Source organism: Pseudorca crassidens, chromosome 2, assembly GCF_039906515.1.
Source record: "Pseudorca crassidens isolate mPseCra1 chromosome 2, mPseCra1.hap1, whole genome shotgun sequence".
NCBI lineage: Eukaryota > Metazoa > Chordata > Mammalia > Artiodactyla > Delphinidae > Pseudorca > Pseudorca crassidens.
This window is the reverse complement of record NC_090297.1, coordinates 55,361,016-55,383,277: the sequence shown is the minus strand read 5'-3', so window position 1 is coordinate 55,383,277 and position 22,262 is coordinate 55,361,016. Positions and strand designations below refer to the sequence as shown.

General features: G+C 46.7%; 1 protein-coding gene across 4 annotated transcripts in view; it reads left to right on the top strand.

Annotated features, from left to right (window-relative positions):
- JAK1 (Janus kinase 1) overlaps positions 1-22,262 on the top strand; it is a 155,633-nt gene that overhangs the window by 129,510 nt on the left and 3,861 nt on the right. For all 4 annotated transcript variants that reach the window (XM_067726417.1, XM_067726419.1, XM_067726416.1 and 1 more), the window contains 12 exons: positions 1,867-2,053; positions 9,612-9,718; positions 12,831-12,974; positions 13,661-13,748; positions 14,229-14,356; positions 14,967-15,102; positions 16,185-16,336; positions 18,792-18,942; positions 19,065-19,159; positions 20,228-20,420; positions 21,134-21,258; positions 21,634-21,806. In XM_067726417.1, coding sequence (XP_067582518.1) covers positions 1,867-2,053; positions 9,612-9,718; positions 12,831-12,974; positions 13,661-13,748; positions 14,229-14,356; positions 14,967-15,102; positions 16,185-16,336; positions 18,792-18,942; positions 19,065-19,159; positions 20,228-20,420; positions 21,134-21,258; positions 21,634-21,806 — 1,679 coding nt within the window. The remainder of the gene's footprint in view (positions 1-1,866; positions 2,054-9,611; positions 9,719-12,830; positions 12,975-13,660; positions 13,749-14,228; positions 14,357-14,966; positions 15,103-16,184; positions 16,337-18,791; positions 18,943-19,064; positions 19,160-20,227; positions 20,421-21,133; positions 21,259-21,633; positions 21,807-22,262) is intronic.

The following is a 22,262-nucleotide window of genomic DNA, read 5'->3' as shown; positions in this document are numbered from 1 at the left end:
CGGACCCTCTCCAGTTGTGGTGAGCGGGGGCTGTTCTTCTCTGCGGTGCGCGGGCTTCTCATTGCGGTGGCTTCTCTTATTGTGGAGCACAGGCTCTAGGCGTGCGGGCTTCAGTAGCTGTGGAATCAGTAGCTGTGGCTCGCGGGTTGTAGAGCACAGGCTCAGTAGTTGTGGCACACGGGCCTAGTCTGCAGCATGTGGGATCTTCCCAGACCAGGGATCGAACCTGTGTCACCTGCATTGGCAGGTGGGTTCCTAACCACTGCGCCACCAGGGAAGTCCTGGGCTATTTTAAAAGACAAGAGTTTTACAGAATTAGTCCAAATAAATACAGTAGTGTTGCGTGGGTTCACCATGAGCTAGGAGAATTGGGGCAGGGGAGGGGCTGCAAGATGGGAGTCAGCATGTTAGCATATTGCAGACCTCAGATACCAGAAGGAAAAGTACTGGAGAATCTCTGGGGCTGGACTCAGTCAAGAGTGGAAGAGGAAATGGCAGAAGGAACCCAGTGCTGCCAAGAGTCATAGGTGAAGTCTGTAGGGGCCACTGCTCGCCTGGGGTGCTCCTTTACAGCTCAGCCTTGTGGCTGATAACGGGTGCAGTGGCTCAGCACTTGGCAGGCCTGTTGCCTTGGCAGGATCCCTTTCTTCTGCGTTCCGTCAGTCTTTGGAGGAAATTTAATATTTTTATCACAGATGTGAGCATGAGACGGCCCAACCACCTTTTGAGGTGGAATTGACCTGTGCTGTACTGAGAATGTCAGTGATTCAGTAACGTAGTCTACCTGGTGTCAGATTACCTGGGGAAAACAGGAACCATAGATAGGATTACTCCTACTATTTATTTTAGCTCACCAGACACTGTGCTAAGCTCTTTTCCTGTATATTCTCATTTAATCCTTACACTAGCCCCATGAGATAAGGTTGTATTATCCCCATTGAACAGATGAAGAAACTGAAGCATTAAGATTTTAAATATCTTGTCCTAGTTTACAGCGTTAGTAGATCTTTCTGGCCCTCATTCTTTTTTTTTTTTTTTTTTTTTGCGGTACGCGGGCCTCTCACTGTTGTGGCCTCTCCTGTTGCAGAGCACAGGCTCCGGACGCGCAGGCTCAGCGGCCGTGGCTCACGGGCCTAGCCGCTCCGCGGCATGTGGGATCTTCCCGGACCAGGGCACGAACCCGTGTCCCCTGCATTGGCAGGCGGACTCTCAACCACTGCGCCACCAGGGAAGCCCCTGGCCTTCATTCTTAACCACTAAAATACTAAAATAGTTCCCTTTGTACAGAAGTTGTCATGAAGGAAAACTTCTGCTTATACTTCCTCTATTGGGCACCATACAGCTCGGAAACCAGACCAGACAGCTGTCTGCCACCTCCCAGGAGGTTCTTGGAAGAGCTCAGTTTGAGGGAGTTCCTAGATAAATTTTTCTGTAGTACTTATTATTTCATGCATAATGTGTGCTAACCTTTATAAAAGTGTTTACTAACGTTTTTACACGGGCCCTGCCATATAATCTTAGCAGCAGTCCTATGAGGTTGGTGTTTTCATGAAGTTCATCTGAAGTGCCAAAATGAAGTGATTCTCTTGTAGAAATCACTGCTGTTAGGTTGTCTCCTTGGTGTTAACTCCCTTTTATCAGTGCCTTCTCCTGAATCTCCTTTATTAGTTATTATTTCATTTACTTATAATAAGCTTTTTTATTAGGGAATAATTTTAGTTTTACAGAAACATTACAGAGATAGTACAGAGTTTCTGTATGCCCTCTACCCAGCTTCTCCTGTTGTTAACATCATACATACCCATGAGAGATTTGCTTGAGCCCTTTTTAAAACAAATCCTTTCTGATTATTTTCTTGAATGGCAGTTGCTGGGTGTCCAGAAGCAGTTCAAGAACTTTCAGATTGAGGTACAGAAGGGCCGCTACAGCCTGCATGGCTCAGACCGAAGCTTCCCCAGCCTTGGAGACCTCATGAGCCACCTGAAGAAGCAGATCCTGCGCACAGACAACATCAGCTTTGTGCTGAAGCGCTGCTGCCTGCCCAAGCCCCGAGGTCAGTCTCTTCAAGCCAGAGCCAGGCTGCATCCCCTCGTGATGCTCTGAGACCCAGATCAAACAAAAGATGCTGGGTGCTTTGAAGAAAGTGGTCTTTCCCCCACAGTTTCTAGGTGTTTTTCATTAAGTTTTGTTACAAGTCTGTCTCTGACGCACATCCCACTCCTCAGGTGTCAGCATTTTCTATAGAAAAGACATACACCTTTTCTCAGTATCTTAATTAAGCTGCCGAAAGAGGCATGTTTAGGATTAGTAAGCAGAAATTTACTTCTTTCTTCCTTTTGATAAAATGTCTTAAGTTCCCGTCAGTAGTTTATCTGTCTGAGAGATGATCCTGGCACATCTTCTGTGGGCCAAGAACTATGTTAGATACATAGAGTCAGAAATGCATGAGACTCAGTCTCTGCGCCCCAAGGGTTTCTAGCCTAATACAGAAAATGTCACAGGTAAATGAGGCCACTGTAGCGTGTGATGCGTGTTTAAATCAACATGCACACACACACACATATTAGACCCTGGGGTTGCAGAGAAGGAGATGGTCAAGATCCCTGAGTCACATAGCATGGAAGGCTACACAGAGGAGGTGGATCTTGAGCCAAATGTTGGACAGTGAACAGGAGGTTGCCAGTTAGATAAGGGCATTCCCAGCACGCATGTGCAGGGCAAAGCAGCAGGCCAAAGCAGGGGCTGCAGAAAGGTTCTAGAGGACTAATGTGTTCAGTGAAGTTAGAAAGAAGGGAGAGGGGAGACTGAGAGAGCAGAGATTTGGGACCATGGGAGGCCTTGGATGCCATGCCAAGGAGCTGGGACTTTATCATGCAGGCAGTGGGGAGCCATGGGTGGATCACAGAGTAAATTGGATAGGAGAGGTGAGGAACTCGGCGAGGAACTTGGCTGCTCTTTTTTTTTAAATTGAAGTATAGTTGATTTATGGTGTTGTGTTAGTTTCTGGTGTACAACAAAGTGATTCTCATATATATATACACACACACACATACACACACACACACACACGTACATATATATATTTTCAGATTCTTTTCCATTATAGTTTATTACAAGAGATTGAGTATAGTTCCCTGTGATATACAGTAGGACCTTGTTTATCTATTTTGTATGTAGTAGTTTGTATTTGCTAATCCCAAACTTAATTTATCCCTCCCTGCACTCCCTTTCCTTTTTGGTAACCATAAGTTTGTTTTCTACATCTGTGAGTCTGTTTCTGTTTTGTAAATAAGTTCATTTGTATCATTTTTTTAGATTCCGTATATAAGTGGTATCATATGATTTTTATCTTTCTCTGACTTCACTTAGTATGATAATCTCTAAGTTCATCCACATTGCTGCAAATGGCGTTATTTCTTTCTTTGTTTATGGCTGAGTAATATTCCATTGTGTATGTGTGTGTATGTATTGTGTGTGTGTGTATATATCACATCTTCTTTATCTATTCCCCTGTCAATGGACATTTAGGTTGCTTCCATTTCTTGGCTATTGTAAATAGTGCTGCTGTGAACATTGGGGGTGTGTGTATCTTTTCAGATTAGAGTTCTCTCTGGATATGTGCCAGGAGTGGGATTGCTGGATCATATGATAACTCTGTTTTTAGATTTTTAAGGTATCTTCATACTGTTTTCCATAGTGGCTGCAGCATTTACATTCCCACCAACAGTGTAGGAGGGTTCCCTTTTTTTCACACTTTCTCCAGCATTTATTATTTGTATTATTACTTTTTGATGATAGCCATTCTGACTGGTGTGAAGTGATACCTCATTGTAGTTTGATTTGCATTTCTCTAATAATTAATGATGTTGAGCATCCCTTAATGTGCATATTGGCCACCTGTGTGTCGTCTTTGGAGAAATGTCTATTTCGGTCTTCTGCCTATTTTTTGATTGGGTTTTCTGTTGTTGTTACTGAGTGGTAAGAGCTGTTTATATATATTTTGGAAATAAAGCCCTTGTTGGTTGCATCATTTGCAAATATTTTCTCCCAGTCTGTAGGTTGTATTTTCATTTTGTTTATGGTTTCATTTGCTGTACAAAAGCTTATAGGTTTGATTAGGTCCTATTTGTTTATTTTCGTTTTTATTTCTATTGCCTTGGTTGACTGACCTAAGAAAACATTGGTATGATTTATGTCAGAGAATGTTTTGCCCATGTTCTCTTCTAGGAGTTTTATGGTGTCGTGTCTTATATTTAAGTCTTTAAGCCATTTTGAGTTTATTTTTATGTATGGTGTGAGGGAGTGTTTTAACTTCATTGATTTATATGTGGCTGTCCAGCTTTCCCAACACCACTTTGCTGAAGAGACTGTCTTTTCCCCATTGTATGTTCTTGCCTCCTTTGTCAGAGATTAATTGTCCATAGGTGTCTGGGTTTACATCTGGGTTGTTTATTCTGTTCCATTGATCCATATGTCTGTTTTTGTGCCAGTACTGTGCTGTTTTGATTACTGTAGCTTTGTAGTATTGTCTGAAGTATGAGAGGGTTATGCCTCCACCTTCTTCTTTTTCCTCAGGATTGCTTTAGCAATTCTGGGTCTTTTGTGGTTCCATATAAATTTTAGGATTATTTGTTCTAGTTCTGTGAAAAATGTCATGGGTAATTTGATAGGCATTGCATTGAATCTGTAGATTGTTTTGGGTAGTATGGCCATTTTAGCAATATTAATTCTTCCAATCCAAGAGCATGGGATATCTTTCCATTTTTTTGAATCATCTTCAGTTTCCTTTATCAATATTTTATAGTTCTCAGTGTGTAAGTCTTTCACCTCATTCAGGTTTATTCCTAAGTATTTTTTTTAATGTGATTTTAAACGGGATCGTTTTTTAACTTTCCCTTTCTGATATTTCATTGTTAGTGTAAAGAAGTGCAACCAATTTCTGTATATTATCTTGTATACTGCTACCTTGCTGAATTTGTTTATCAGTTCTAGTAGTTTTTGTGTGGAGTCTTTCAGGTTTTCTGCATTTAATGACAGTTTTACCTCTTACCTTCCAAGTTGGATACCTTTTATTTCTTTTTCTTGTCTGATTGCTGTGGTTAGGACTTCCAGTACTATGTTGAATAGAAGTGGTAAGAGTGGGCATCCTTGTCTTGTTCCAGATTTTAGCAAGAAGGTGTTCAGCTTTTCACCGTTGAGTATTATCTTGGCTGTGGGTCTGTCATAAGTAGCTTTTATTATGCTGAGATATGTTCCCTCTGTACCCATTTTGGTAAGAGTTTTTATCATGAATGGAGATTGAATTTTATCAGATGCTTTTTCTGTGTCTGTTGAGATGATCATGTGGTTTTTGTCTTTTCTTTTGTTAATGTGGTGTATCACATAGATTGATATGTGTTTGTTGAACCATTCTTGTCACCCTGGGATGAGTCCAACTTGATCATAGGGTGTGATCCTTTTTATGTGTTGCTGGATTACATTTGCTAATATTTTGTTGAGGATTTTTGCATCTATATTCATCAAAGGTAATGGCCTGTAATTTCTTTTTTGGTGGTGTCTTTGTCTGGTTTTGGTATCAGGGTGATGGTGGCTTCATAGAATGACTTTGGGAGTGTTCCCTCCTCTTCAGTCTTTCGGAAGAGTTTGAGAAGGATCAGTATAAGTTCTTCTTTGTATGTTTGGTAGAATTCCCCAGTGATTGGCTGCTCTTTTTTAAGCCCCACCAACAGTGTCATTGATGTCCTGCAGGTGGATTCATCATCTCTTAGAATGTGAGAACTGGAAGGACACGTAGGGGTCACCTGATCAAGAGTCCCGTCTTATAGAAGAGAAAACTGAGGCCTGGAGAAGTAAAGTGGGCCTCATTGAAGGCCACGGTCAAAGGGGTTTGAGTGCCAGGTCTTCTCCCAGTGTCAGATCCCTTGAATACTGACGGGTTTCTTTGATGTTTCTCTGCCACAAGCTACTGCCCTCCATATGTCAGATCCTTCCCTTAGAAGGAGTCAGGCCTCAAGGAAAGGGCAGCACAGTTGTTCCTGAGGCCGTAGCAAGTGTGGTCGAAGATACTCTGAGTAGTCTGTCTTATTACAGAATGCATCTGTGAGTCTTTATGACGGGTGGGCAGAAGAAGCAACACCAGCACAAAAAGGGGCCTGGGTGCTTGATGTTTGAATCACTTTTTGGTCTCCCAGTAAGACACTGTCACTGAACCTGGTGAAAGAGGAAAGACTCTGTGTTCTTGTTGCTCAGATAGGGTTTCCTGCCAGCCTTGGGGAGTAACTGCAGCCTTTGTTTTTGTGCTTGAAGATATTCTGCAAAGGTAAAAACACATCTGCCACTTGGCTGTGAGACCTCGGAGTGCACTATAACCTTAGAGCCCAACAGCCCCAATTACTCACATAATCTATCCTTCCAGATATTAGAGGCGGTTTTCACTTTCCTAGGGATTAGTGGGCTCTGGGTGAGGCTTAGGAAATGGAGAACAGCAGCCACAGGAAGCGGGAAGGTAGCGGCAGTTCGGAGGCAGGGATGTGATTTCTATGCTGGGATTAGCTGGGGAGGTTTCTGGTGTAGATGCCACCCCTGCTGGCCCAGAGCTGGAAACCAGTGGCTGTGGTGGGAGAAGCACAGAAACAGAACTGAACCCTTCTCACGGCTTCTGTTGAGGCTCCTGGAACTCTGCACTGAATGTGTTCAGTGTTTGTCTCTCCACTTTGATTATAAACTCTTAAGACAGGATCTGGGTCTCACCACGATGATTCATGGGAAGTGCAGTGTCCAGCACAGAATGGGTGCTCACTAATGTCTGTTGAGTGAATAATTACAGCAGTAGCTACCATGTTGGTGGGTACCTGCCAGTCCCAAGCAGTTTATGTGCATATTTGCATTAAAAAAAATCTGCACAGTAGCTCTTTGCAGCTGTTATAAAAATGAGGAAACTAAGGATCAGAGATGTTCACTGACTTGTTCAAAACCACACAGATGGTAGTATCACTAGAAGTTACAATAAAAGTAGCAGTAAAAAAAAAAGAAAAAAAGAGTAGCAGTAACTAATGATGATGATGATGATGGCTACTATCATGTGAGTAATTCTTAAATTTGCCAGGCACCGTTTGAGTTTCTTTCATGTTTTAAGTTATTTAATCCTCAGAACAAACCAGAGTATGTTGTTATCCATTATACTTATCCAAGATCACTTAGGTAGTTAGAGGAAGCATGGGGATTTGAACTCACGTCTTCTGACCCCAACTCTTTCCCCTACATAACACTGCAAAGTTACAGGTGCAGTCATCAGCCCAAGACTCTGGGGTGGGGGTCAGTTCTCCTGACCCTGGGGATAAGGGTGCTGTGGATGGGAGAGCTAGACTAAGCCCTGTGTGTGCGACTTTTTCACATAGGCCCTCAGAAGCCCTCTGTCTTCCCTCTGCCACCTGCAAATTAGAGAAGTGGTGAAATCATGAAAACTAAAGAGAATGCCATTTTGGGTTCCTCAGTGCCTCGGCCCTTCTGAGCACAGGCTTCTGATGGCCAGACCCCAACCTGGGTTTCACACTTGAAAATGCAACAAGAAACTCCTCATGGAATAAATAAAAAGGAGGTGGTCACTCAGAGTGGGTGTGACAGTCAAGAAAGTCCACGTCTCTTGTGCATTGCCCAGCCCCACTGCTGCTCTCCAAATCTGAGGGTGACCATGTTAAGAAGGAGATAGGGGCCCACAGGACCTACTGACCAGTCGCCACTGATCCTCTCATGTCCTCATTCATGGAGTCAAGCTTGAAGCTTGATTTCTGCACCGTCCAGCTCTGGCACTGAAGACTGCTGTAGATTATTGCCAAGGCTTCAGGAACCAGCTGGTACAGCAAGGATGACGGTGCTAACAGATGTAACGCTGGTCATAGTCACAGTGGCTGCTGGTTATGGGGCAGTCACCTCACACCAGGGATTGAAGTAAGCCCTTCATGTGTGTCATCTCGTTTATCCCTCACAGCAACCCAGCAAGGGGCATGACTGTGTCCCCCATTTTTCTAGTGAGGAAACAGATTCCATGGAGGTTTAACAGCTTTCCCCGCTCACACAGTTGACCCTAGTGCCATGTTTCCTGAAGTGGCCATTGCAAATAATCAGCCCATAAATGGTTCCCGTTGCCATCCTCCTGATTTCCTCGATGGCTCTATTGCCCAGACCCTTCCTTGGGGGCACCATTCAAGTGGCCCTTTCTTGATGTCTTTTCTCCATCAGGGCAGTCCTGAGTTGCCTGTTTGAACCTGATTTTACCCAGGTAACAGGGTGGAGTCAGGATAACAGAATGAAGGAGAGGAGACGCTGAAAAAGGGAGTATCAGGATATGATAACAAGGGAGTCTGTATCAGAACCAGTTTTTGGCTCCCAGATTTGTACCCCCCACTGGGGCCAGGCATGCTGTCTGTGGAGGTAAGAGACTGGAGCCAGTCCTGAATGCAGCATGAATCCTAAGCCTGACTGTGGGCAAATGGTTTAATGGCTCTGAATCTGTTTTCTGATCTATAAAAGGGGGTAGGTATACTATGTGTCTCATAGGATTGTCATAAGGACAAAGGAGCTAATGTGTATAAAGCTCTTTAGGACAGTGCCTGGCACAGAGAAAGCAGTCAGAAAATATGAGCTGAAATAACAAAAGAAAAACCCTGCCTTGCAGGGTAGTGAGGATTTGAGTCACTTGGCTCACTGTAGGGACCCGGTACTCGCAGCTAGTGCATGAACACATAAAAACCTTCAGGGGCTCCTAGAATACTCGCACTGCTAGTTCGAATGTGAAAGGTGCTTTCTTCCCTCACGATAACCTTGGAGCTTGCAGTGGCTCCATGGAGGGAAGGCAGCTTCCGTGGATTATAAATTCCGTTAGCCACCTGTGCTGACTCTGCTCGGCACATTTTGTAATGGGTTTGGTTTGCTGTTCGAATCAGTAGAGTCTGGGGGATGGTGTGCTCAAAATCTGTACATTCAGCCAGGACTTAGTAAGTGCCTCCTTGTTGTCAGGTGCTGCTGGGAGCCCAGAGACGCTCAGGCGTGACCTTCTTTTGGGGTCACCCGCCCTGTTCCTCACAAAACTTGTGTTTTTTCACCCCCCAATTTTGGTTCCTGTCACTCCCAAAGTGCTTCCTCCATCCTTAGCTCTCATCCTTCAGCCCACACCCTGATTATTCATTTACACATTTAACAAGTATTTATTGAGTGCATACTGTGTACCAGGCTGTGGAGGTAGAGCAGGAAATAAGATGGACACAGGCCCTACATTCGTGGAGTTTCCGTTCTCAGCTTTTAACATTTCATTTCCTCCCCTGACCTCTTTTACCAGGACAGATCCTGCTGTGTCAACCCTGGAGTGCCTGTACCTGCCCTTTAAGAATAGCTGCACAGATTTTGATTGGTTGATTATTTGTTTCGTATTGGCTCTGTTATTAGCCTGTGAGCTCCTGGAGGGTGGGAATCAAGTACTTAGTAAATATTTGTTGAATGACTGAACCAACAAATGCACAAGTATGTATTCAGCAAGCCCATGGCCCAGCAGATGTTGGCCAACTGGGACCTTAGACCTTGCTGCTCTGCTCAGACTTCTCCTCTCTCTTCCATAGAAATCTCCAATCTGCTGGTGGCCACCAAGAAAGCCCAGGAGTGGCAGCCTGTCCTCCCCGTGAGCCAGCTGAGTTTTTATCGGATCCTCAAGAAAGATATTATGCAGGTGAGTCACTGCTGCAGGTCCAGCCCTGGTCCTGCCTTCCCACAGCAGAAAAGCCTGGGGAATGTGGGGAGGATGAAGTCGGGTTTGGGGAGACCCTGGTGGAAGAAGAGCAAGACTTCCCCTTGATAGGTAAAGCTGGTCAGCAAGTTTCCTGCTGTCCAACCTGACCTTGCTGATGCGTCCTAGAGGCTTGCTTTCTCCTTGAAAGAGCTGGGTTAATCAAGTTTTGCAGGGTTATCTAGGGTAATAGGGACCTTCCATGCCTGGTCTTCCGCAGGTAGAAGTAGTTGGAGAACTTGGTGGGAATGCTGACAGGTCTCCACAGGGGAGTATGGGCTGATGACCCTCATTGTCCCAAAACATGCTGTGTGAAAAAGCACTTCTGAATTTCAGTCCTGGGCTTTCTGATGATGTTTCCAGAAGGAGCAAAGCTGGGGGCACACAGAACACAGTGAGGAAGTAGGAGATGCACCCTGGAGGAGAACTGTCTTGAGAATCAGATCCCTCAGACCAGTGTTCCAGCCTTGGGAGGCCTTTGCCCAGAGTCTGCAGCCTTAGGCAGGCCCAGTTTCTGTCGTACCTGCCCTTGGGCCTTGCTAGGTTGTGAGGCCCATGGAACCCCCACTTTCTGTTGTGCATCCCCCTCCCCAGCCCCTTACACAGAGCCACACGCAGGGCGGGGAGGCTAAGGGAGCGGTGTGCCAGCAGCCTTGGAGGGAAGGAATCCACATAGGCCGCTTACTGCCCGGCAGAGGCTGCGTCACCTTGGAGGTGTTGGAGGGGAAATCGTGGGCTCACTGTCATTGAGGAGCCTGGCGGAGGGTGGCCAACGTGGGGCTGGCTTGTTCATGTACTCTTTGAAGCCGGTCCCTGAAATTGTTGGGGAGGTTTTGACGGAGTGGAAGTCCACAGCTGCAAGTGCCTCGCTTCACTTATGTAAATGCTTCACTGAGGGCCTGAGGGCCAGATCTTACTGTTCTGTCCCTCCGGTGGTTATCAGAGCTGTGTCCAGAGATTAAAATCGCAGATCAGCAATACCCCAGCCTCTTTTCTGCCTGGAACTTGACATGTACTTGGGGTCTTCCTTCTGTCCTTGCCCCTGAGTCTCTGGGCAGATTACCACCCTCTGCACCTCCAGCGTTCATTTAGCCAACAGTGATTGAGCAGTTGCCCATGCCAGGCATGACTGCCACCCTCGGCAGGCTCACAGTCCGGTGGGCGAGGCAGACTCTCGTCTATCTTAAGCAGATAATTATACCACCAGGAGACAAGCCCTAAGTAGGGAAGTATGGCAGGATGTGGGACTGTCAGATGGTCATCCTACCTAGTCTTGGGGGGACAGCAGTGGCTTTCTGGGGGAAGTGGCATCAAAGCAGAGCCCCAGAGGATGGACAAGCCATAGACAAAGGCAGAAGGCGCAGCGTGGAGGGAGGCTGAGGTGGTACACGCAGGGGCCTCCGGGTTGCTGTGGAATCCTGACAGCACAGAGCCATATGACTTGGCCCTGGAATAAGCACCCCTTCCGAGGAAGAGTAATTATTCTGAAAGCATATGGCTTTTGTGGGATGTTCTGGGAATGCAACTTCCCATAATCTTGATGTATCGCTTCATGACACATGCAGCTTTAATGAATAGTCACAGGACCTTGCCAGGATATAGGAGACAGGGCGGATGTATCACCATTCTGCTATGACAGATGACAAATGGTGGTGTTTGTGCAAATTAATATACCCAGTTAACAATTGTGTACATTTTTTTTTTTTTTTTGCGGTACGTGGGCCTCTCACTGCTGTGGCCTCTCCCGCTGCAGAGCACAGGCTCCGGACGTGCAGGCCCTGCGGCCATGGCTCACGGGCCCAGCCGCTCCGCGGCATGTGGGATCCTCCCAGACCGGGGCACGAACCTGTGTCCCTTGCATCGGCAGGCGGACTCTCAATCACTGCGCCACCAGGGAAGCCCGATTGTGTACATTCTTGAGGGAGACAGAAATCAGCTGAGGGAGTCAGCCATAATGCATTTTCTGCATTTATAGGTGGTCCTAGGATAATAGAATAATACAACTACAAATAATAAGTTTTGTGCGGTTAATGTCGATAGCTTGACAATGCCTGAGTTTCATGAATCACATTTTGATTTTCAAATATTAAGAGTATTTAAACCATAATTATTAAAGCTTAAGCTGGAACGGTCTTAGAGACAGATCATTATATGTTCGGGGCCTTGAGCAGATGATCTCATTTAGTTCTTATGCTGCTCACTTGGTTTTATTATCCTTTTTCATATGTGGGGAAACTGAGGCCTGTCCCTCCAGTCTCTGCCTCTGTCTTTACATCACCTTCCTCTGGCGATTGCTAGGGCATATGTATGTATAAATTGTATCACTGATTTGAAAGCATGCACATGTGCACCCATGCATCAGGTAAATGGATAGAAAATGAATAGTTTAGGTGTGAGAGGGCGATCAGACAAAACACACTGGCCCAGTGGATTGGCTTCTACCCACTGTGCGCCAGGAGGTGTTCTACCTAGTTCCTCATTTGATTCTTACACCAACCCTACGAGGCAGGTACATTGTTACGTTAACCCATTTACAGAAAGTGGGTGCCGATTGAGCGTGATGAAAGGAGGTCTCGAAGTTAAAATGCCAGGAAGCAGTAGGGCTCACAAGCCTGTTCTCTTTGTACCCCAGCCTGTGAGTGGAGGAGCCTCCTGGGGGAGCGGGGAGGGAGGTCCTCTCTGAGTCTGTTCTGGAGGCCTGGGTGGGGGCTGATGTTGGTGGCTTTTGATGGCACTGTTGGAAGTTTTGTGAAAGGTCAGGGTTATGTTTCGGCCCCAGGCTGTTCCTGGAGGTAGATAGCGTGTTGCTGTTCAGAGGATATGAGGATTATTTCCTGGGGCCCAGGGAGTGCCACAGCTGTGTTTGGCCAAGTAGTTTTTTGTCACCTCTGGAGGCCTGACAGGACCAGGCACTGGAGAGGCTTGAGCTCCTGGGGCCCCTTTGCCGTTGCCCCATCCCTGCTAATGTATGTTCCCACTGAGGACTCAGTCCCAGACTCTGGCACCACTGAAGCCTCAGGGGGTGGTCACCCTAATTTCCTGCTTCCTCCTTCAGGGCGAGCACCTTGGGAGAGGCACGCGGACACACATCTACTCTGGGACCCTCATGGATTACAAGGATGACGAAGGAACTTCCGAAGAGAAGAGAATAAAAGTGATCCTCAAAGTCTTAGACCCCAGCCACAGGGACATTTCTCTGGCAAGTGTCGTCCTCACAACCCCACCCTCTCCCCTCCCTCATTTCTGGAGCCAGTAGAGCACAGTGGGCTAAGAAGAGCCTTTGCCCTGATTTTGGGCCTGTCCCTCCCAGTACGTCCCACTCTCTCCCGTTTCCTTCCTAGAGGTCCATGTGGCAATGCCGTGGAGCCCCAGACTCTAGCTGAATGGTCTCAAAAGTGCCTGATGCAGTCCAGGCTGTCACTTCAGAGTCTGGGAAAGTAAAGCCCAGAGCAGTAAAATGACTTACCCCGGATCCCACAAACTGTTAGAGAGTGGTAAAGCCAAGTCTTGACAGACATCTGCTGCCTTGGTTTTCCTTTTATTCTAATATAGTGTCCAACGTTGTTATTTCCCAAAGTTTGAAGGAAGAGGAAGTGGTGGACATGAGTATCGAATGGGGACGTTGTCAGCCAGCCTATCCCACCAGCCTGGCTCTGCATCCTATTAGGTTTCTAAATGAGTCCTGTGTCCCAGCTAGATGGCCCTCACAGTTGAGGCTTGGCAGTGCCTCTGGGTAGTTGAGGCCAGGGGAGTAGTTTCAGGGCTTGGGATGAGGACAGTGGTGACCTTTCCTGGGATCCACTGACTTTCCTCTCAGCTGAGCCCCTTTAGGATCAGACCAGTGCAGGCCAGCCCTTGACATTTCTTTGTCCTTTCCTCCCACAGGCCTTCTTTGAGGCAGCCAGCATGATGAGACAGGTCTCCCATAAACACATCGTGTACCTCTATGGCGTTTGTGTCCGAGACGTGGAGAGTAAGTGTATTCTCTTTGGAAGGGGAAGTCGGCCCTGGCCAGGGAGCATGGTTGCTGTGAAGATGAGTGGGAGCTGATACCCCCCCTCACGTCGCCCAGGCTTCTTGCCTTTCTTTTTGCAATCAAGGAATTCAAAGTACTGAGCAGGTCGGTTGCTTACGTTAATAGTGGACATGGAACTAGATCCCATCTGTTTTTCACTAATTTCTTGAGTGTTTACTTCTTGCCAGCTCTGGGCCCCACGCTGTGCTAGACTCGGGAGGTAGGGAGTGAGTGAGCTGAGTTCATTGCCCAGAGAGTCAGAGTAGGAGGAGCTCCAGGCAGGGCTTGAACCCAGGCCCTTCCGACTCTGAAGCGCTCTACCATTGGCACCCCCAGGCGGAGTACCAGCCATTAAAATGAGCTCTCGTAAGGGGATGAGGGAGGGTGCTGTCCCAGATGGACAGAAGTTTGCAGGTGTGGCTGTTCTTGTGTTTGTAGATATCATGGTGGAAGAGTTTGTGGAGGGAGGGCCCCTGGATCTCTTCATGCACCGGAAAAGTGATGTCCTCACCACACCCTGGAAGTTCAAAGTTGCCAAACAGCTGGCCAGCGCCCTGAGTTACTTGGTGAGTATGTTCTGATGTCTGTGGTGGTCCCCATCAGGAACCAAAATGTGGGGAGGCAGGAAGGAGGTACCAGCCAAGCAGGCTGGAGAGCCCAGGCTCTTCACCTGAACACAGGTGTGCCTGGTGCTTAGTGAACGCCATCATCGTGGGCTGTTCTGTGTGCTTACATGTGAATCCTGCTTAGAGAGAAATTTTTATCACTTCAGAGGACTGGCTTCCATACTGCAGTGTATAATAAGAGTAGAAATATTACAGTACTTGTTGAATGAGTGAATGAAACTATTAGCATCAATAGTAGCTCACATTTATTGAGTGCTTACCATGGCTCAGCTGTTCAGGTGTTTTTCAGGCTCTGATAATCACTTTAATTCTCACAAAAGCCCTATGAGGCATGCTCCATTGTTATCCCTGGTTCACTGATGAGGGAGCTGGAGTAAAGGGATGTTATATAATGTGCCTGAGTCACACAGATCATCGGCAGGAGAGCTAAGCTGCCCGGGTCTGGCTGGGGCTGGGGAATGTGGATTATGACCTGTGGGAAACAGGAGACAGTGGGAAGGAGGGCAGCTCCATGGGCAACTTTGCTGAGCTCTGCCTTTTCACTCTGCAGGAGGATAAAGATCTGGTCCACGGAAATGTGTGCACTAAAAACCTCCTCCTGGCCCGCGAGGGCACTGACAGCGAGTGCGGCCCCTTCATCAAGCTCAGTGACCCCGGCATCCCCGTCACTGTGCTGTCCAGGCAAGGTGTGTCCTCCCTCCCTCCCATCTCCTGCCCCACCCATCCCCTTCCCCCGACCCTGAGGCAGGGCCAGGCCAGCAGGGAAGGGGGCTGGGCTGGGGTTCTGCCTCATTTTAGAAAGCACACTTCTGCAAAAGGCGGCTGTGCTTCTGCCCAGCCCTGGGGGCAGGGGAGGTGTCACGCATGGGAGGGTCGGTCCCTGCCCTCAAGGAGCTGACTGTGCAGTAGGAGAAACACAACTGAGCTGGGGCAGGTCTGGTCTTGCGATGAAGGAGCTGTGTTTAAGGTGCCAGACAGCACCTTGTTCAAGGGGAGGCCAAGGGCCTGGGGTGGTCAGAGATGTGTCAGGAGGAGTGGGACCTGGGTCCTACCTGTGTTTGTTTTGAAATCCACTGTAAGCAACTACAATAAAAATTAAAAACAAAACAAAACAAGAAATCCACTGTAGTTAGAGCGCAGTTTGGGGAGGCGCCTTAGCGATTGCTGTGGTCTTGCAGCTTCTCTTTGAATGAGGTCATCATGAGTTGAGGACTCCAAAGGAGAGGGCAGACCTGGGAGCTGAGACACTGTAAGCAGTGCCGCACAGGTCATGCTCTACCTGTAGGTCATACGTGGGATACCAGTGCACCCCTGGGCCCTTGCAGGGCGATATGCAGAGTATGGGGGTAAGCCCGTGCCCACTCTGCATCTGTTGGCCTCTTCTCCCCGGCCTTCTCTTTCTTAAGCCTTTGTCCATGTGCCCCCCTGTTCTCCCTCCCCAGGGTGTTGGCTTCCACCCTGGGGTGCTTTGCTCTTTCTGAGGCCACAGCTTCAAAGACTGACTCACACGACCTTCTTGGGGAGTCTGTGTTAAACAGACACAGCTGCAGGCCCTGACTCAGACAGATGCATTGGAAAGGCCAGGGCTAAGGGACCTGGAAAACCGCCCCTTTCACAAACTCCCTGCAGGACCAGGGCAGCCATGGTCCATGTTTGGAAAACACTACTTGAAAGAGTTTCTTAACTCCCAGTTCTTGCTGCAATGGCAGTGATATACTCCCCAGGTGACCGCAGAAACTGATCTGTAAATGTTTCTTGTCTTTTCCAGAGTGCATAGAACGAATCCCATGGATCGCTCCTGAGTGTGTTGAAGACTCCAAGAACCTGAGTGTGGCCGCTGACAAGTGGAGCTTTGGAACCACGCTCTGGGAGATCTGCTACAATGGCGAGATTCCCTTGAAAGACAAGACACTGATTGAGGTGAGTTGCTTTCCAGGGTGTGAGCTGAGTGGGGACCCCTTGGACACTCATGGGTGTCTCAGGAGTTATCAGGAAGCCTCATATTGTGGGAGGAGACAGGCACGGGTTAGACTCTCCTCCACAAGCTTACAGTGCCTGTGTGACCTCGCAAATGTTACTTAATTTCCTTGGGCCTTGGTTTCATCATCTGTAAAATGGGAATAAATAATACCTACTTTGCAGGGTTGTTGTGAAAATTAAATAATGCGTGTAGAGTCCCAGGTACACAATGTGTGCTCAGTAGATCGCTATAGCATTGCAAAATTAACACCCAGATACTTATTGCGTTCCTCCTGTGTACCAGGCGTTGTCCTAAGTTAAAGCTGGGGGTTCACAATGAAATAGACACAGGCCTTGCCTACCCTTGAGGACCTTAGGGTGTAGTAGGAGAGTTGGGCTAAAACAGCGATAAGGATTCCACACATAATATCTGAAATCATCACCTTTAGAGCCCTGCATGTTGGGTAGGGCAGTGTCATTACCCTTGTTTTACAGGTCAGGTAACAGATGCAGGTGGCCCAAGGCGCGGGTTCCTTAGCTAGAATGCAGAACTTCGAGGCTGACCCTTTCTCGTGTTCACTTGCAGAAAGCGAGTGGAGGCTCTAACTCCAAAGGGATAAAGCAGTGAAAGTTAGAGTGAAGGACCACTGATCCCAACTCACTGATTTGATTATTAGGGTGTGTCTTGTGTCTTTAGAGGGGCAGGCATCACTTTTAGCTGGGAGGGAATGATCAAAGTCCAAGGGAGGGTGGCATTTCAGTTGTCTACAGGGAGCAGTTTCATTTGCCTGGAGTGTGGAGAGGAATGACAGGTAAAAAGGTGGGAAGGGTCCTTTGAGGTCGGATTGTATAGAGGCCCTGAATGCCGGGCTGCAGAATTTTACTGGGGTGATGTGGGGCATTGAAGGGTTTGGGTGGGGGAGCCAGGTGCTCGGAGGCCAGACTGGGCAGTTCATCTGGATGGTGGTTGGATGGACAGGCTGAGGAGAGGCCTCTTGCTCTGAGGCTCTCAGTGGCGACAGCCTGAACCAGGAAGTGGCAGTGAGGATCCAGAGTGGAGGGTGCACGTGGAGGAGATACCGAAGAGGCGAAAGAACCTTTAACCTGTTAGCCTTTTGCCAGGTAAACATGGTGCAGGACTTGGGAAAGAGGAGTTAAGCTAAAACCAACAGAGAAACCGTCACATCCATAGATCTGTATTTAGGATTTTCAGCTGGGGCTTTTGGGAGTCATTTTATTTTTAACTTCCTTGGAAACAAAACAGCATACCCTTTGCTGTCAGTCAGTATTTACTGAGCACCTTCTGTGTACCCAGAACTGAGCAGAATACAGAGATGGTGTAAGGAAATGTCTGTCCCTTTGATAAAGGAGGGTCTGTCTCTTCTCCCAGGTACCCTTGGGTGGGCTGGGTGACCTTTCCCCCTGGCTCTACTGGAGCCTGGAAGAGTGAGAGACACTCCAAGGCAGGGGGAGCTCTCAGCTCCTTAATTCCAACCCATCTTCCTCCTCTCCTCTGGGGCCTGCCCCCACCCCACCCTAGGACCCACAGGGACCAGAAGAGAAACTAGTACCCTTGAGAGTCAGCTACAGACCAGAGCCTAAAGTGTAGCAAATTAACTTAATTTTTTTAAAAGGGCATCAATTATTCGTTTCAGAATTTTAAAGTATTAACCCCGTTGATGAGAATTTAGAAAACAGAGAAAAGTATTTTTAAAAAAGAAATTATTAATCACTATATTCTGGTCACCCCTAACTAATGTTTAACACTTTGGCATATTGTCTTCCAGTCTGTTTCTCTCTCTCTTTTTTAAACAAACTTGGGACCATGCTAGTTATTTTTTCATTTAATGTTGTATATTTTTTCATTTAATGTTGTGAGTACTTTGCTATATGATTAAATAAGCCTTACAGTTTTTACTAATTTGATGTAAGAGTTGTTTCATTAAACTCTGATTTATTTAACTAATTTTATATTTGGCATTGAGGTCATTTTCAAATTTGTAATGTTCTGTCTAATTCTGCAGAGAATATCTTTAAACATAAATCTTTGTTTCTGACTTATTTCTGAGTTGTTCAGTAATTGCAATTAATGAGAGTTTGAAGAATCTGAAGATTTCTACACATGTTGCCAAATCATATTCCAGAAGGTTGCATGACTTTGCTGTAATACAGCTTATTTGGGACTGGGTGGGATATACTGCCTGTTTTCCTTGAATTCGGATTATTTTAGTATCCAGGACTAAGATTTCCCACAGCTAGAGAAAGGCAGCATTAGCACCCACGTTTATGACGTCTACTTTTAAGCAAAGCTGTTGGGAGTTAAATTAGGGATTGTTAGGTAACTCCTTCTGACCTGGGGCTAAAAGGTCTGTGAGTGGTTCCTTTGGTTTCTTTCATGTGGTCCACTTCTTTGCAGAAAGAGAGGTTCTATGAAAGCCGGTGCAGGCCAGTGACCCCGTCTTGTAAGGAGCTAGCTGACCTTATGACCCGCTGCATGAACTACGACCCCAACCAGAGACCCTTCTTCCGAGCCATCATGAGAGACATCAATAAGCTGGAGGAGCAGAGTAAGACTCTACCTTGAGCTGTTTAACCAAGACCAGCCAATGCTCGGGGGAGGGAGGGATAACAAGGAGCCTGTGAGGGGCAATCACTCCTTTTTAACATGTTCTCTTTTCTCTTCTGTTAGATCCAGACATCGTATCAGAAAAAAAGCCAGCAACTGAAGTGGATCCCACACATTTTGAAAAGCGGTTCTTAAAGAGGATCCGTGACTTGGGAGAGGCAAGTTATACTCGAGTCTCTGCTGACCACTTCACCTCTATGGATATCTAAAGCTGCTCTCCATTCTCTCTCGTTTTGGGTCAAAGTTTGTAGGAGAAAGCATCTTACTGTGTTCTTTAGGATTGTGTGTTTTTCCATTTGACACACGGTGGCAGCCTGTCCACAGGACATTGATCAGCTCCCTCGGGAGACTTGGTCTCTAAGGGACAAAGAGATGAAAAGGGGGGGATCCATCCATGGGGGATGGATATAGATATGGTGGAAATAGAGAAGTCCCTACCTCTGACTTTTCTGGGAATACATATCCTGTGAGGCTGCTTAAATGAGAGATGGATTTATTTCACAGAACACCGAAATAGAATTTTAGCTTTTCCTCTGGACCTTGAATGGCAGTTTCCTGACAGTAAATGTGACTAGAGAAGCTACTGGAATTTGCATCTTTATACAGATTTTCTGTAGTTAATAAAGGCTGTGCCACCTTGAGTACCCGCCATGTGCCAAGGCCGAGTGCTGGGCATTCTACAAGCACAGTGTTCCTGCTTCCTCACAGCATTCCCAAGGGTTTATTACCACTGTATACATTGAGCACCTCTGGAGCCAGCTCAGAAGGTGGGGTGACCAGGCTCGAAAGGCTTGAATCACTAGCAGGTGGCTTAGCTGGGATCTAATCCACGTCTTCTAGAGACTCCTCATGCCTTGCTCTTTGTAGCCACATTGTGGTGCCTCCTGTAGCGTGGACCCAGGGCTGTCAAAGAATGTCGAGGTTGTCCTGCATGTCCAGAAATAACCTCCATTTCCTTTTGGGTTACACTTTTGTAGAAATTGGGATTGATGTGTTGGTTCACCAGTCACTTGATTCTTTTCTTGTCTTAGCTCAGTAATAGAAGGAATGGCAGGTAAGCCAAGTGGGGAAGAGCCCAGGTAGGAGATTGCTGCCTGCAGGGTCAGACTGTGCGTGCACCCCCACCTTCAGGGGAACAGCACGAGGAGCAAGGCTCATCTTTGAAGTGTGTCCTGTTGGCCCAGGCCGGGGTTTCTCTGATCAAGCACGTGCATCTTTCCCTCCAGGGCCACTTTGGGAAGGTCGAGCTCTGCAGGTATGACCCTGAGGGGGACAATACAGGGGAGCAGGTGGCCGTCAAATCCCTGAAGCCTGAGAGCGGAGGGAACCACATAGCTGATCTGAAGAAGGAAATTGAAATCTTAAGAAACCTTTATCATGAGAACATTGTGAAGTATAAAGGCATCTGCACAGAAGATGGTGAGTGACTATCTGGGGTCATGAAGGCCAGTGCTGAGCAGGCAGTGCCCTTGGCCTCATCTAGGCTGCCTGAGTGCTAGCTGATGGCCCCCGGAGCTCTAGGGCTTCGAAGCAGTATGCACTGTCAGAACCCTCAGCTGCAGAGCTCCCGGGAAAGCTACCCAGCCTCCCCCACCGCCAGGCAGGGGGTGATTCCAGCATTGTCTCTCTTGGCTGTTCCTACACCCACACTGGGATTGGACTTCCCCTGTCCTGATATTTGCACACGAGGGCACAGAGACCAGATGAAACTGATGCCTGCTCCTCCCCTTTCCCTGTTCTTTTGATCCAGCACTAAGCAGGGTACTTCGTTTTCTAGTTTTCTAAATCACGGTGGCAAGTAGTGTTTACTAACAAGTGTATCTTTTTTACAAGCCAGTACAATACTCATGTATTATATTTTAAAATTGGTAGTGGCTCATAATTTTTAAAAATCATCATTTGCCTAGTTGTTTGCAGAACACTGTGTTGTCTCAGTGAGCGCTGATGACCCTAGGGTAGATACCCTGTTCACTGCTGAGGATCCCAAGACTCTGAAACCTGCGAGGTTAAGCAACTTGCCTGTGATTCAGGTCCTCTGTCTCCAGATCCTGTGCCCTTCACTCCCACAGTTCCTTCATTTGGCAACCTTGTACTGATGGTTTTTTGTTTTTTCGTTTCTTTTTTCTAAACAGGAGGAAACGGTATTAAGCTCATCATGGAATTTCTGCCTTTGGGAAGTCTTAAGGAGTATCTTCCAAAGAATAAGAACAAAATTAACCTCAAACAGCAGTTAAAATATGCCGTTCAGATTTGTAAGGTAAAAAGAAAAAAAAAAAAGAGCCTGGTAAAAATTTATAAATCAGGCACTCTGTCCTGGGTAATTGGTTTATAATTAGGCTGCAAGTGGAAAATAATTTCCAATAATTGTACTGAGTTTATTTTGTTCTGCATGATTTGGATTGAAAATTAGCCTCTGCTAAGAAAGTGAACTCATTTGTTAATATGGTTTCTTTAATGTGTATTTCTTGGAATCAGGTTGGTCTAACTATTTTTGCAAAGAAGTAAAAACAAAAGAAGTGATATGTGAATGAAATGACATATATATATAGTTTTTTGTTATGAAGTGGTAGATACAGAATCCAATCTGAACTGACCTTCAGCAATGTGCTCTGCCTTTTCCTCTCTCCCTCAGGGGATGGACTATTTGGGTTCTCGGCAATACGTTCACCGTGACTTAGCAGCAAGAAATGTCCTTGTTGAGAGTGAACACCAAGTGAAAATTGGGGACTTTGGTCTAACCAAATCCATTGAAACCGATAAGGAGTACTACACAGTCAAGGACGATCGGGACAGCCCTGTGTTTTGGTAACTGAATCAAACAGATTTCATCAGTGCTTCATAGGGTTTCCACTGTTCTGATAGGTCCTTTCTAGCTATGTTAATGTCTCTTATTAGTCCAGATTAGAAAAAGACTTAGATCATTTGGAATTGACTGATTTTTGCCTTCAAGAAACATATTATAAGCTGTTTTACTGAAAACAACTCGCAGCAATGCCTGAGCTTCATAGGACAACATCTTCCAAGGAAGAAATCTCACAACGCTCAGCATCTCCATCTTGGCTGGAGAAGGCATTCCTCTGACACAGTTGTTAAAACTGTTAGCAGCTGGAGTAATCACATCCATGCAGAGGAAGTCTGGAGGGCAGGTAGGAGGAGGGGGCAGGAAGATGACAGGAAGGAGGTGACGAGTGGGCATTGGCAGGTTCAGGTAGAGCCTGGACATAACAGAGCAAAAATCCATAAGAAGCTTGGCCATCTTCT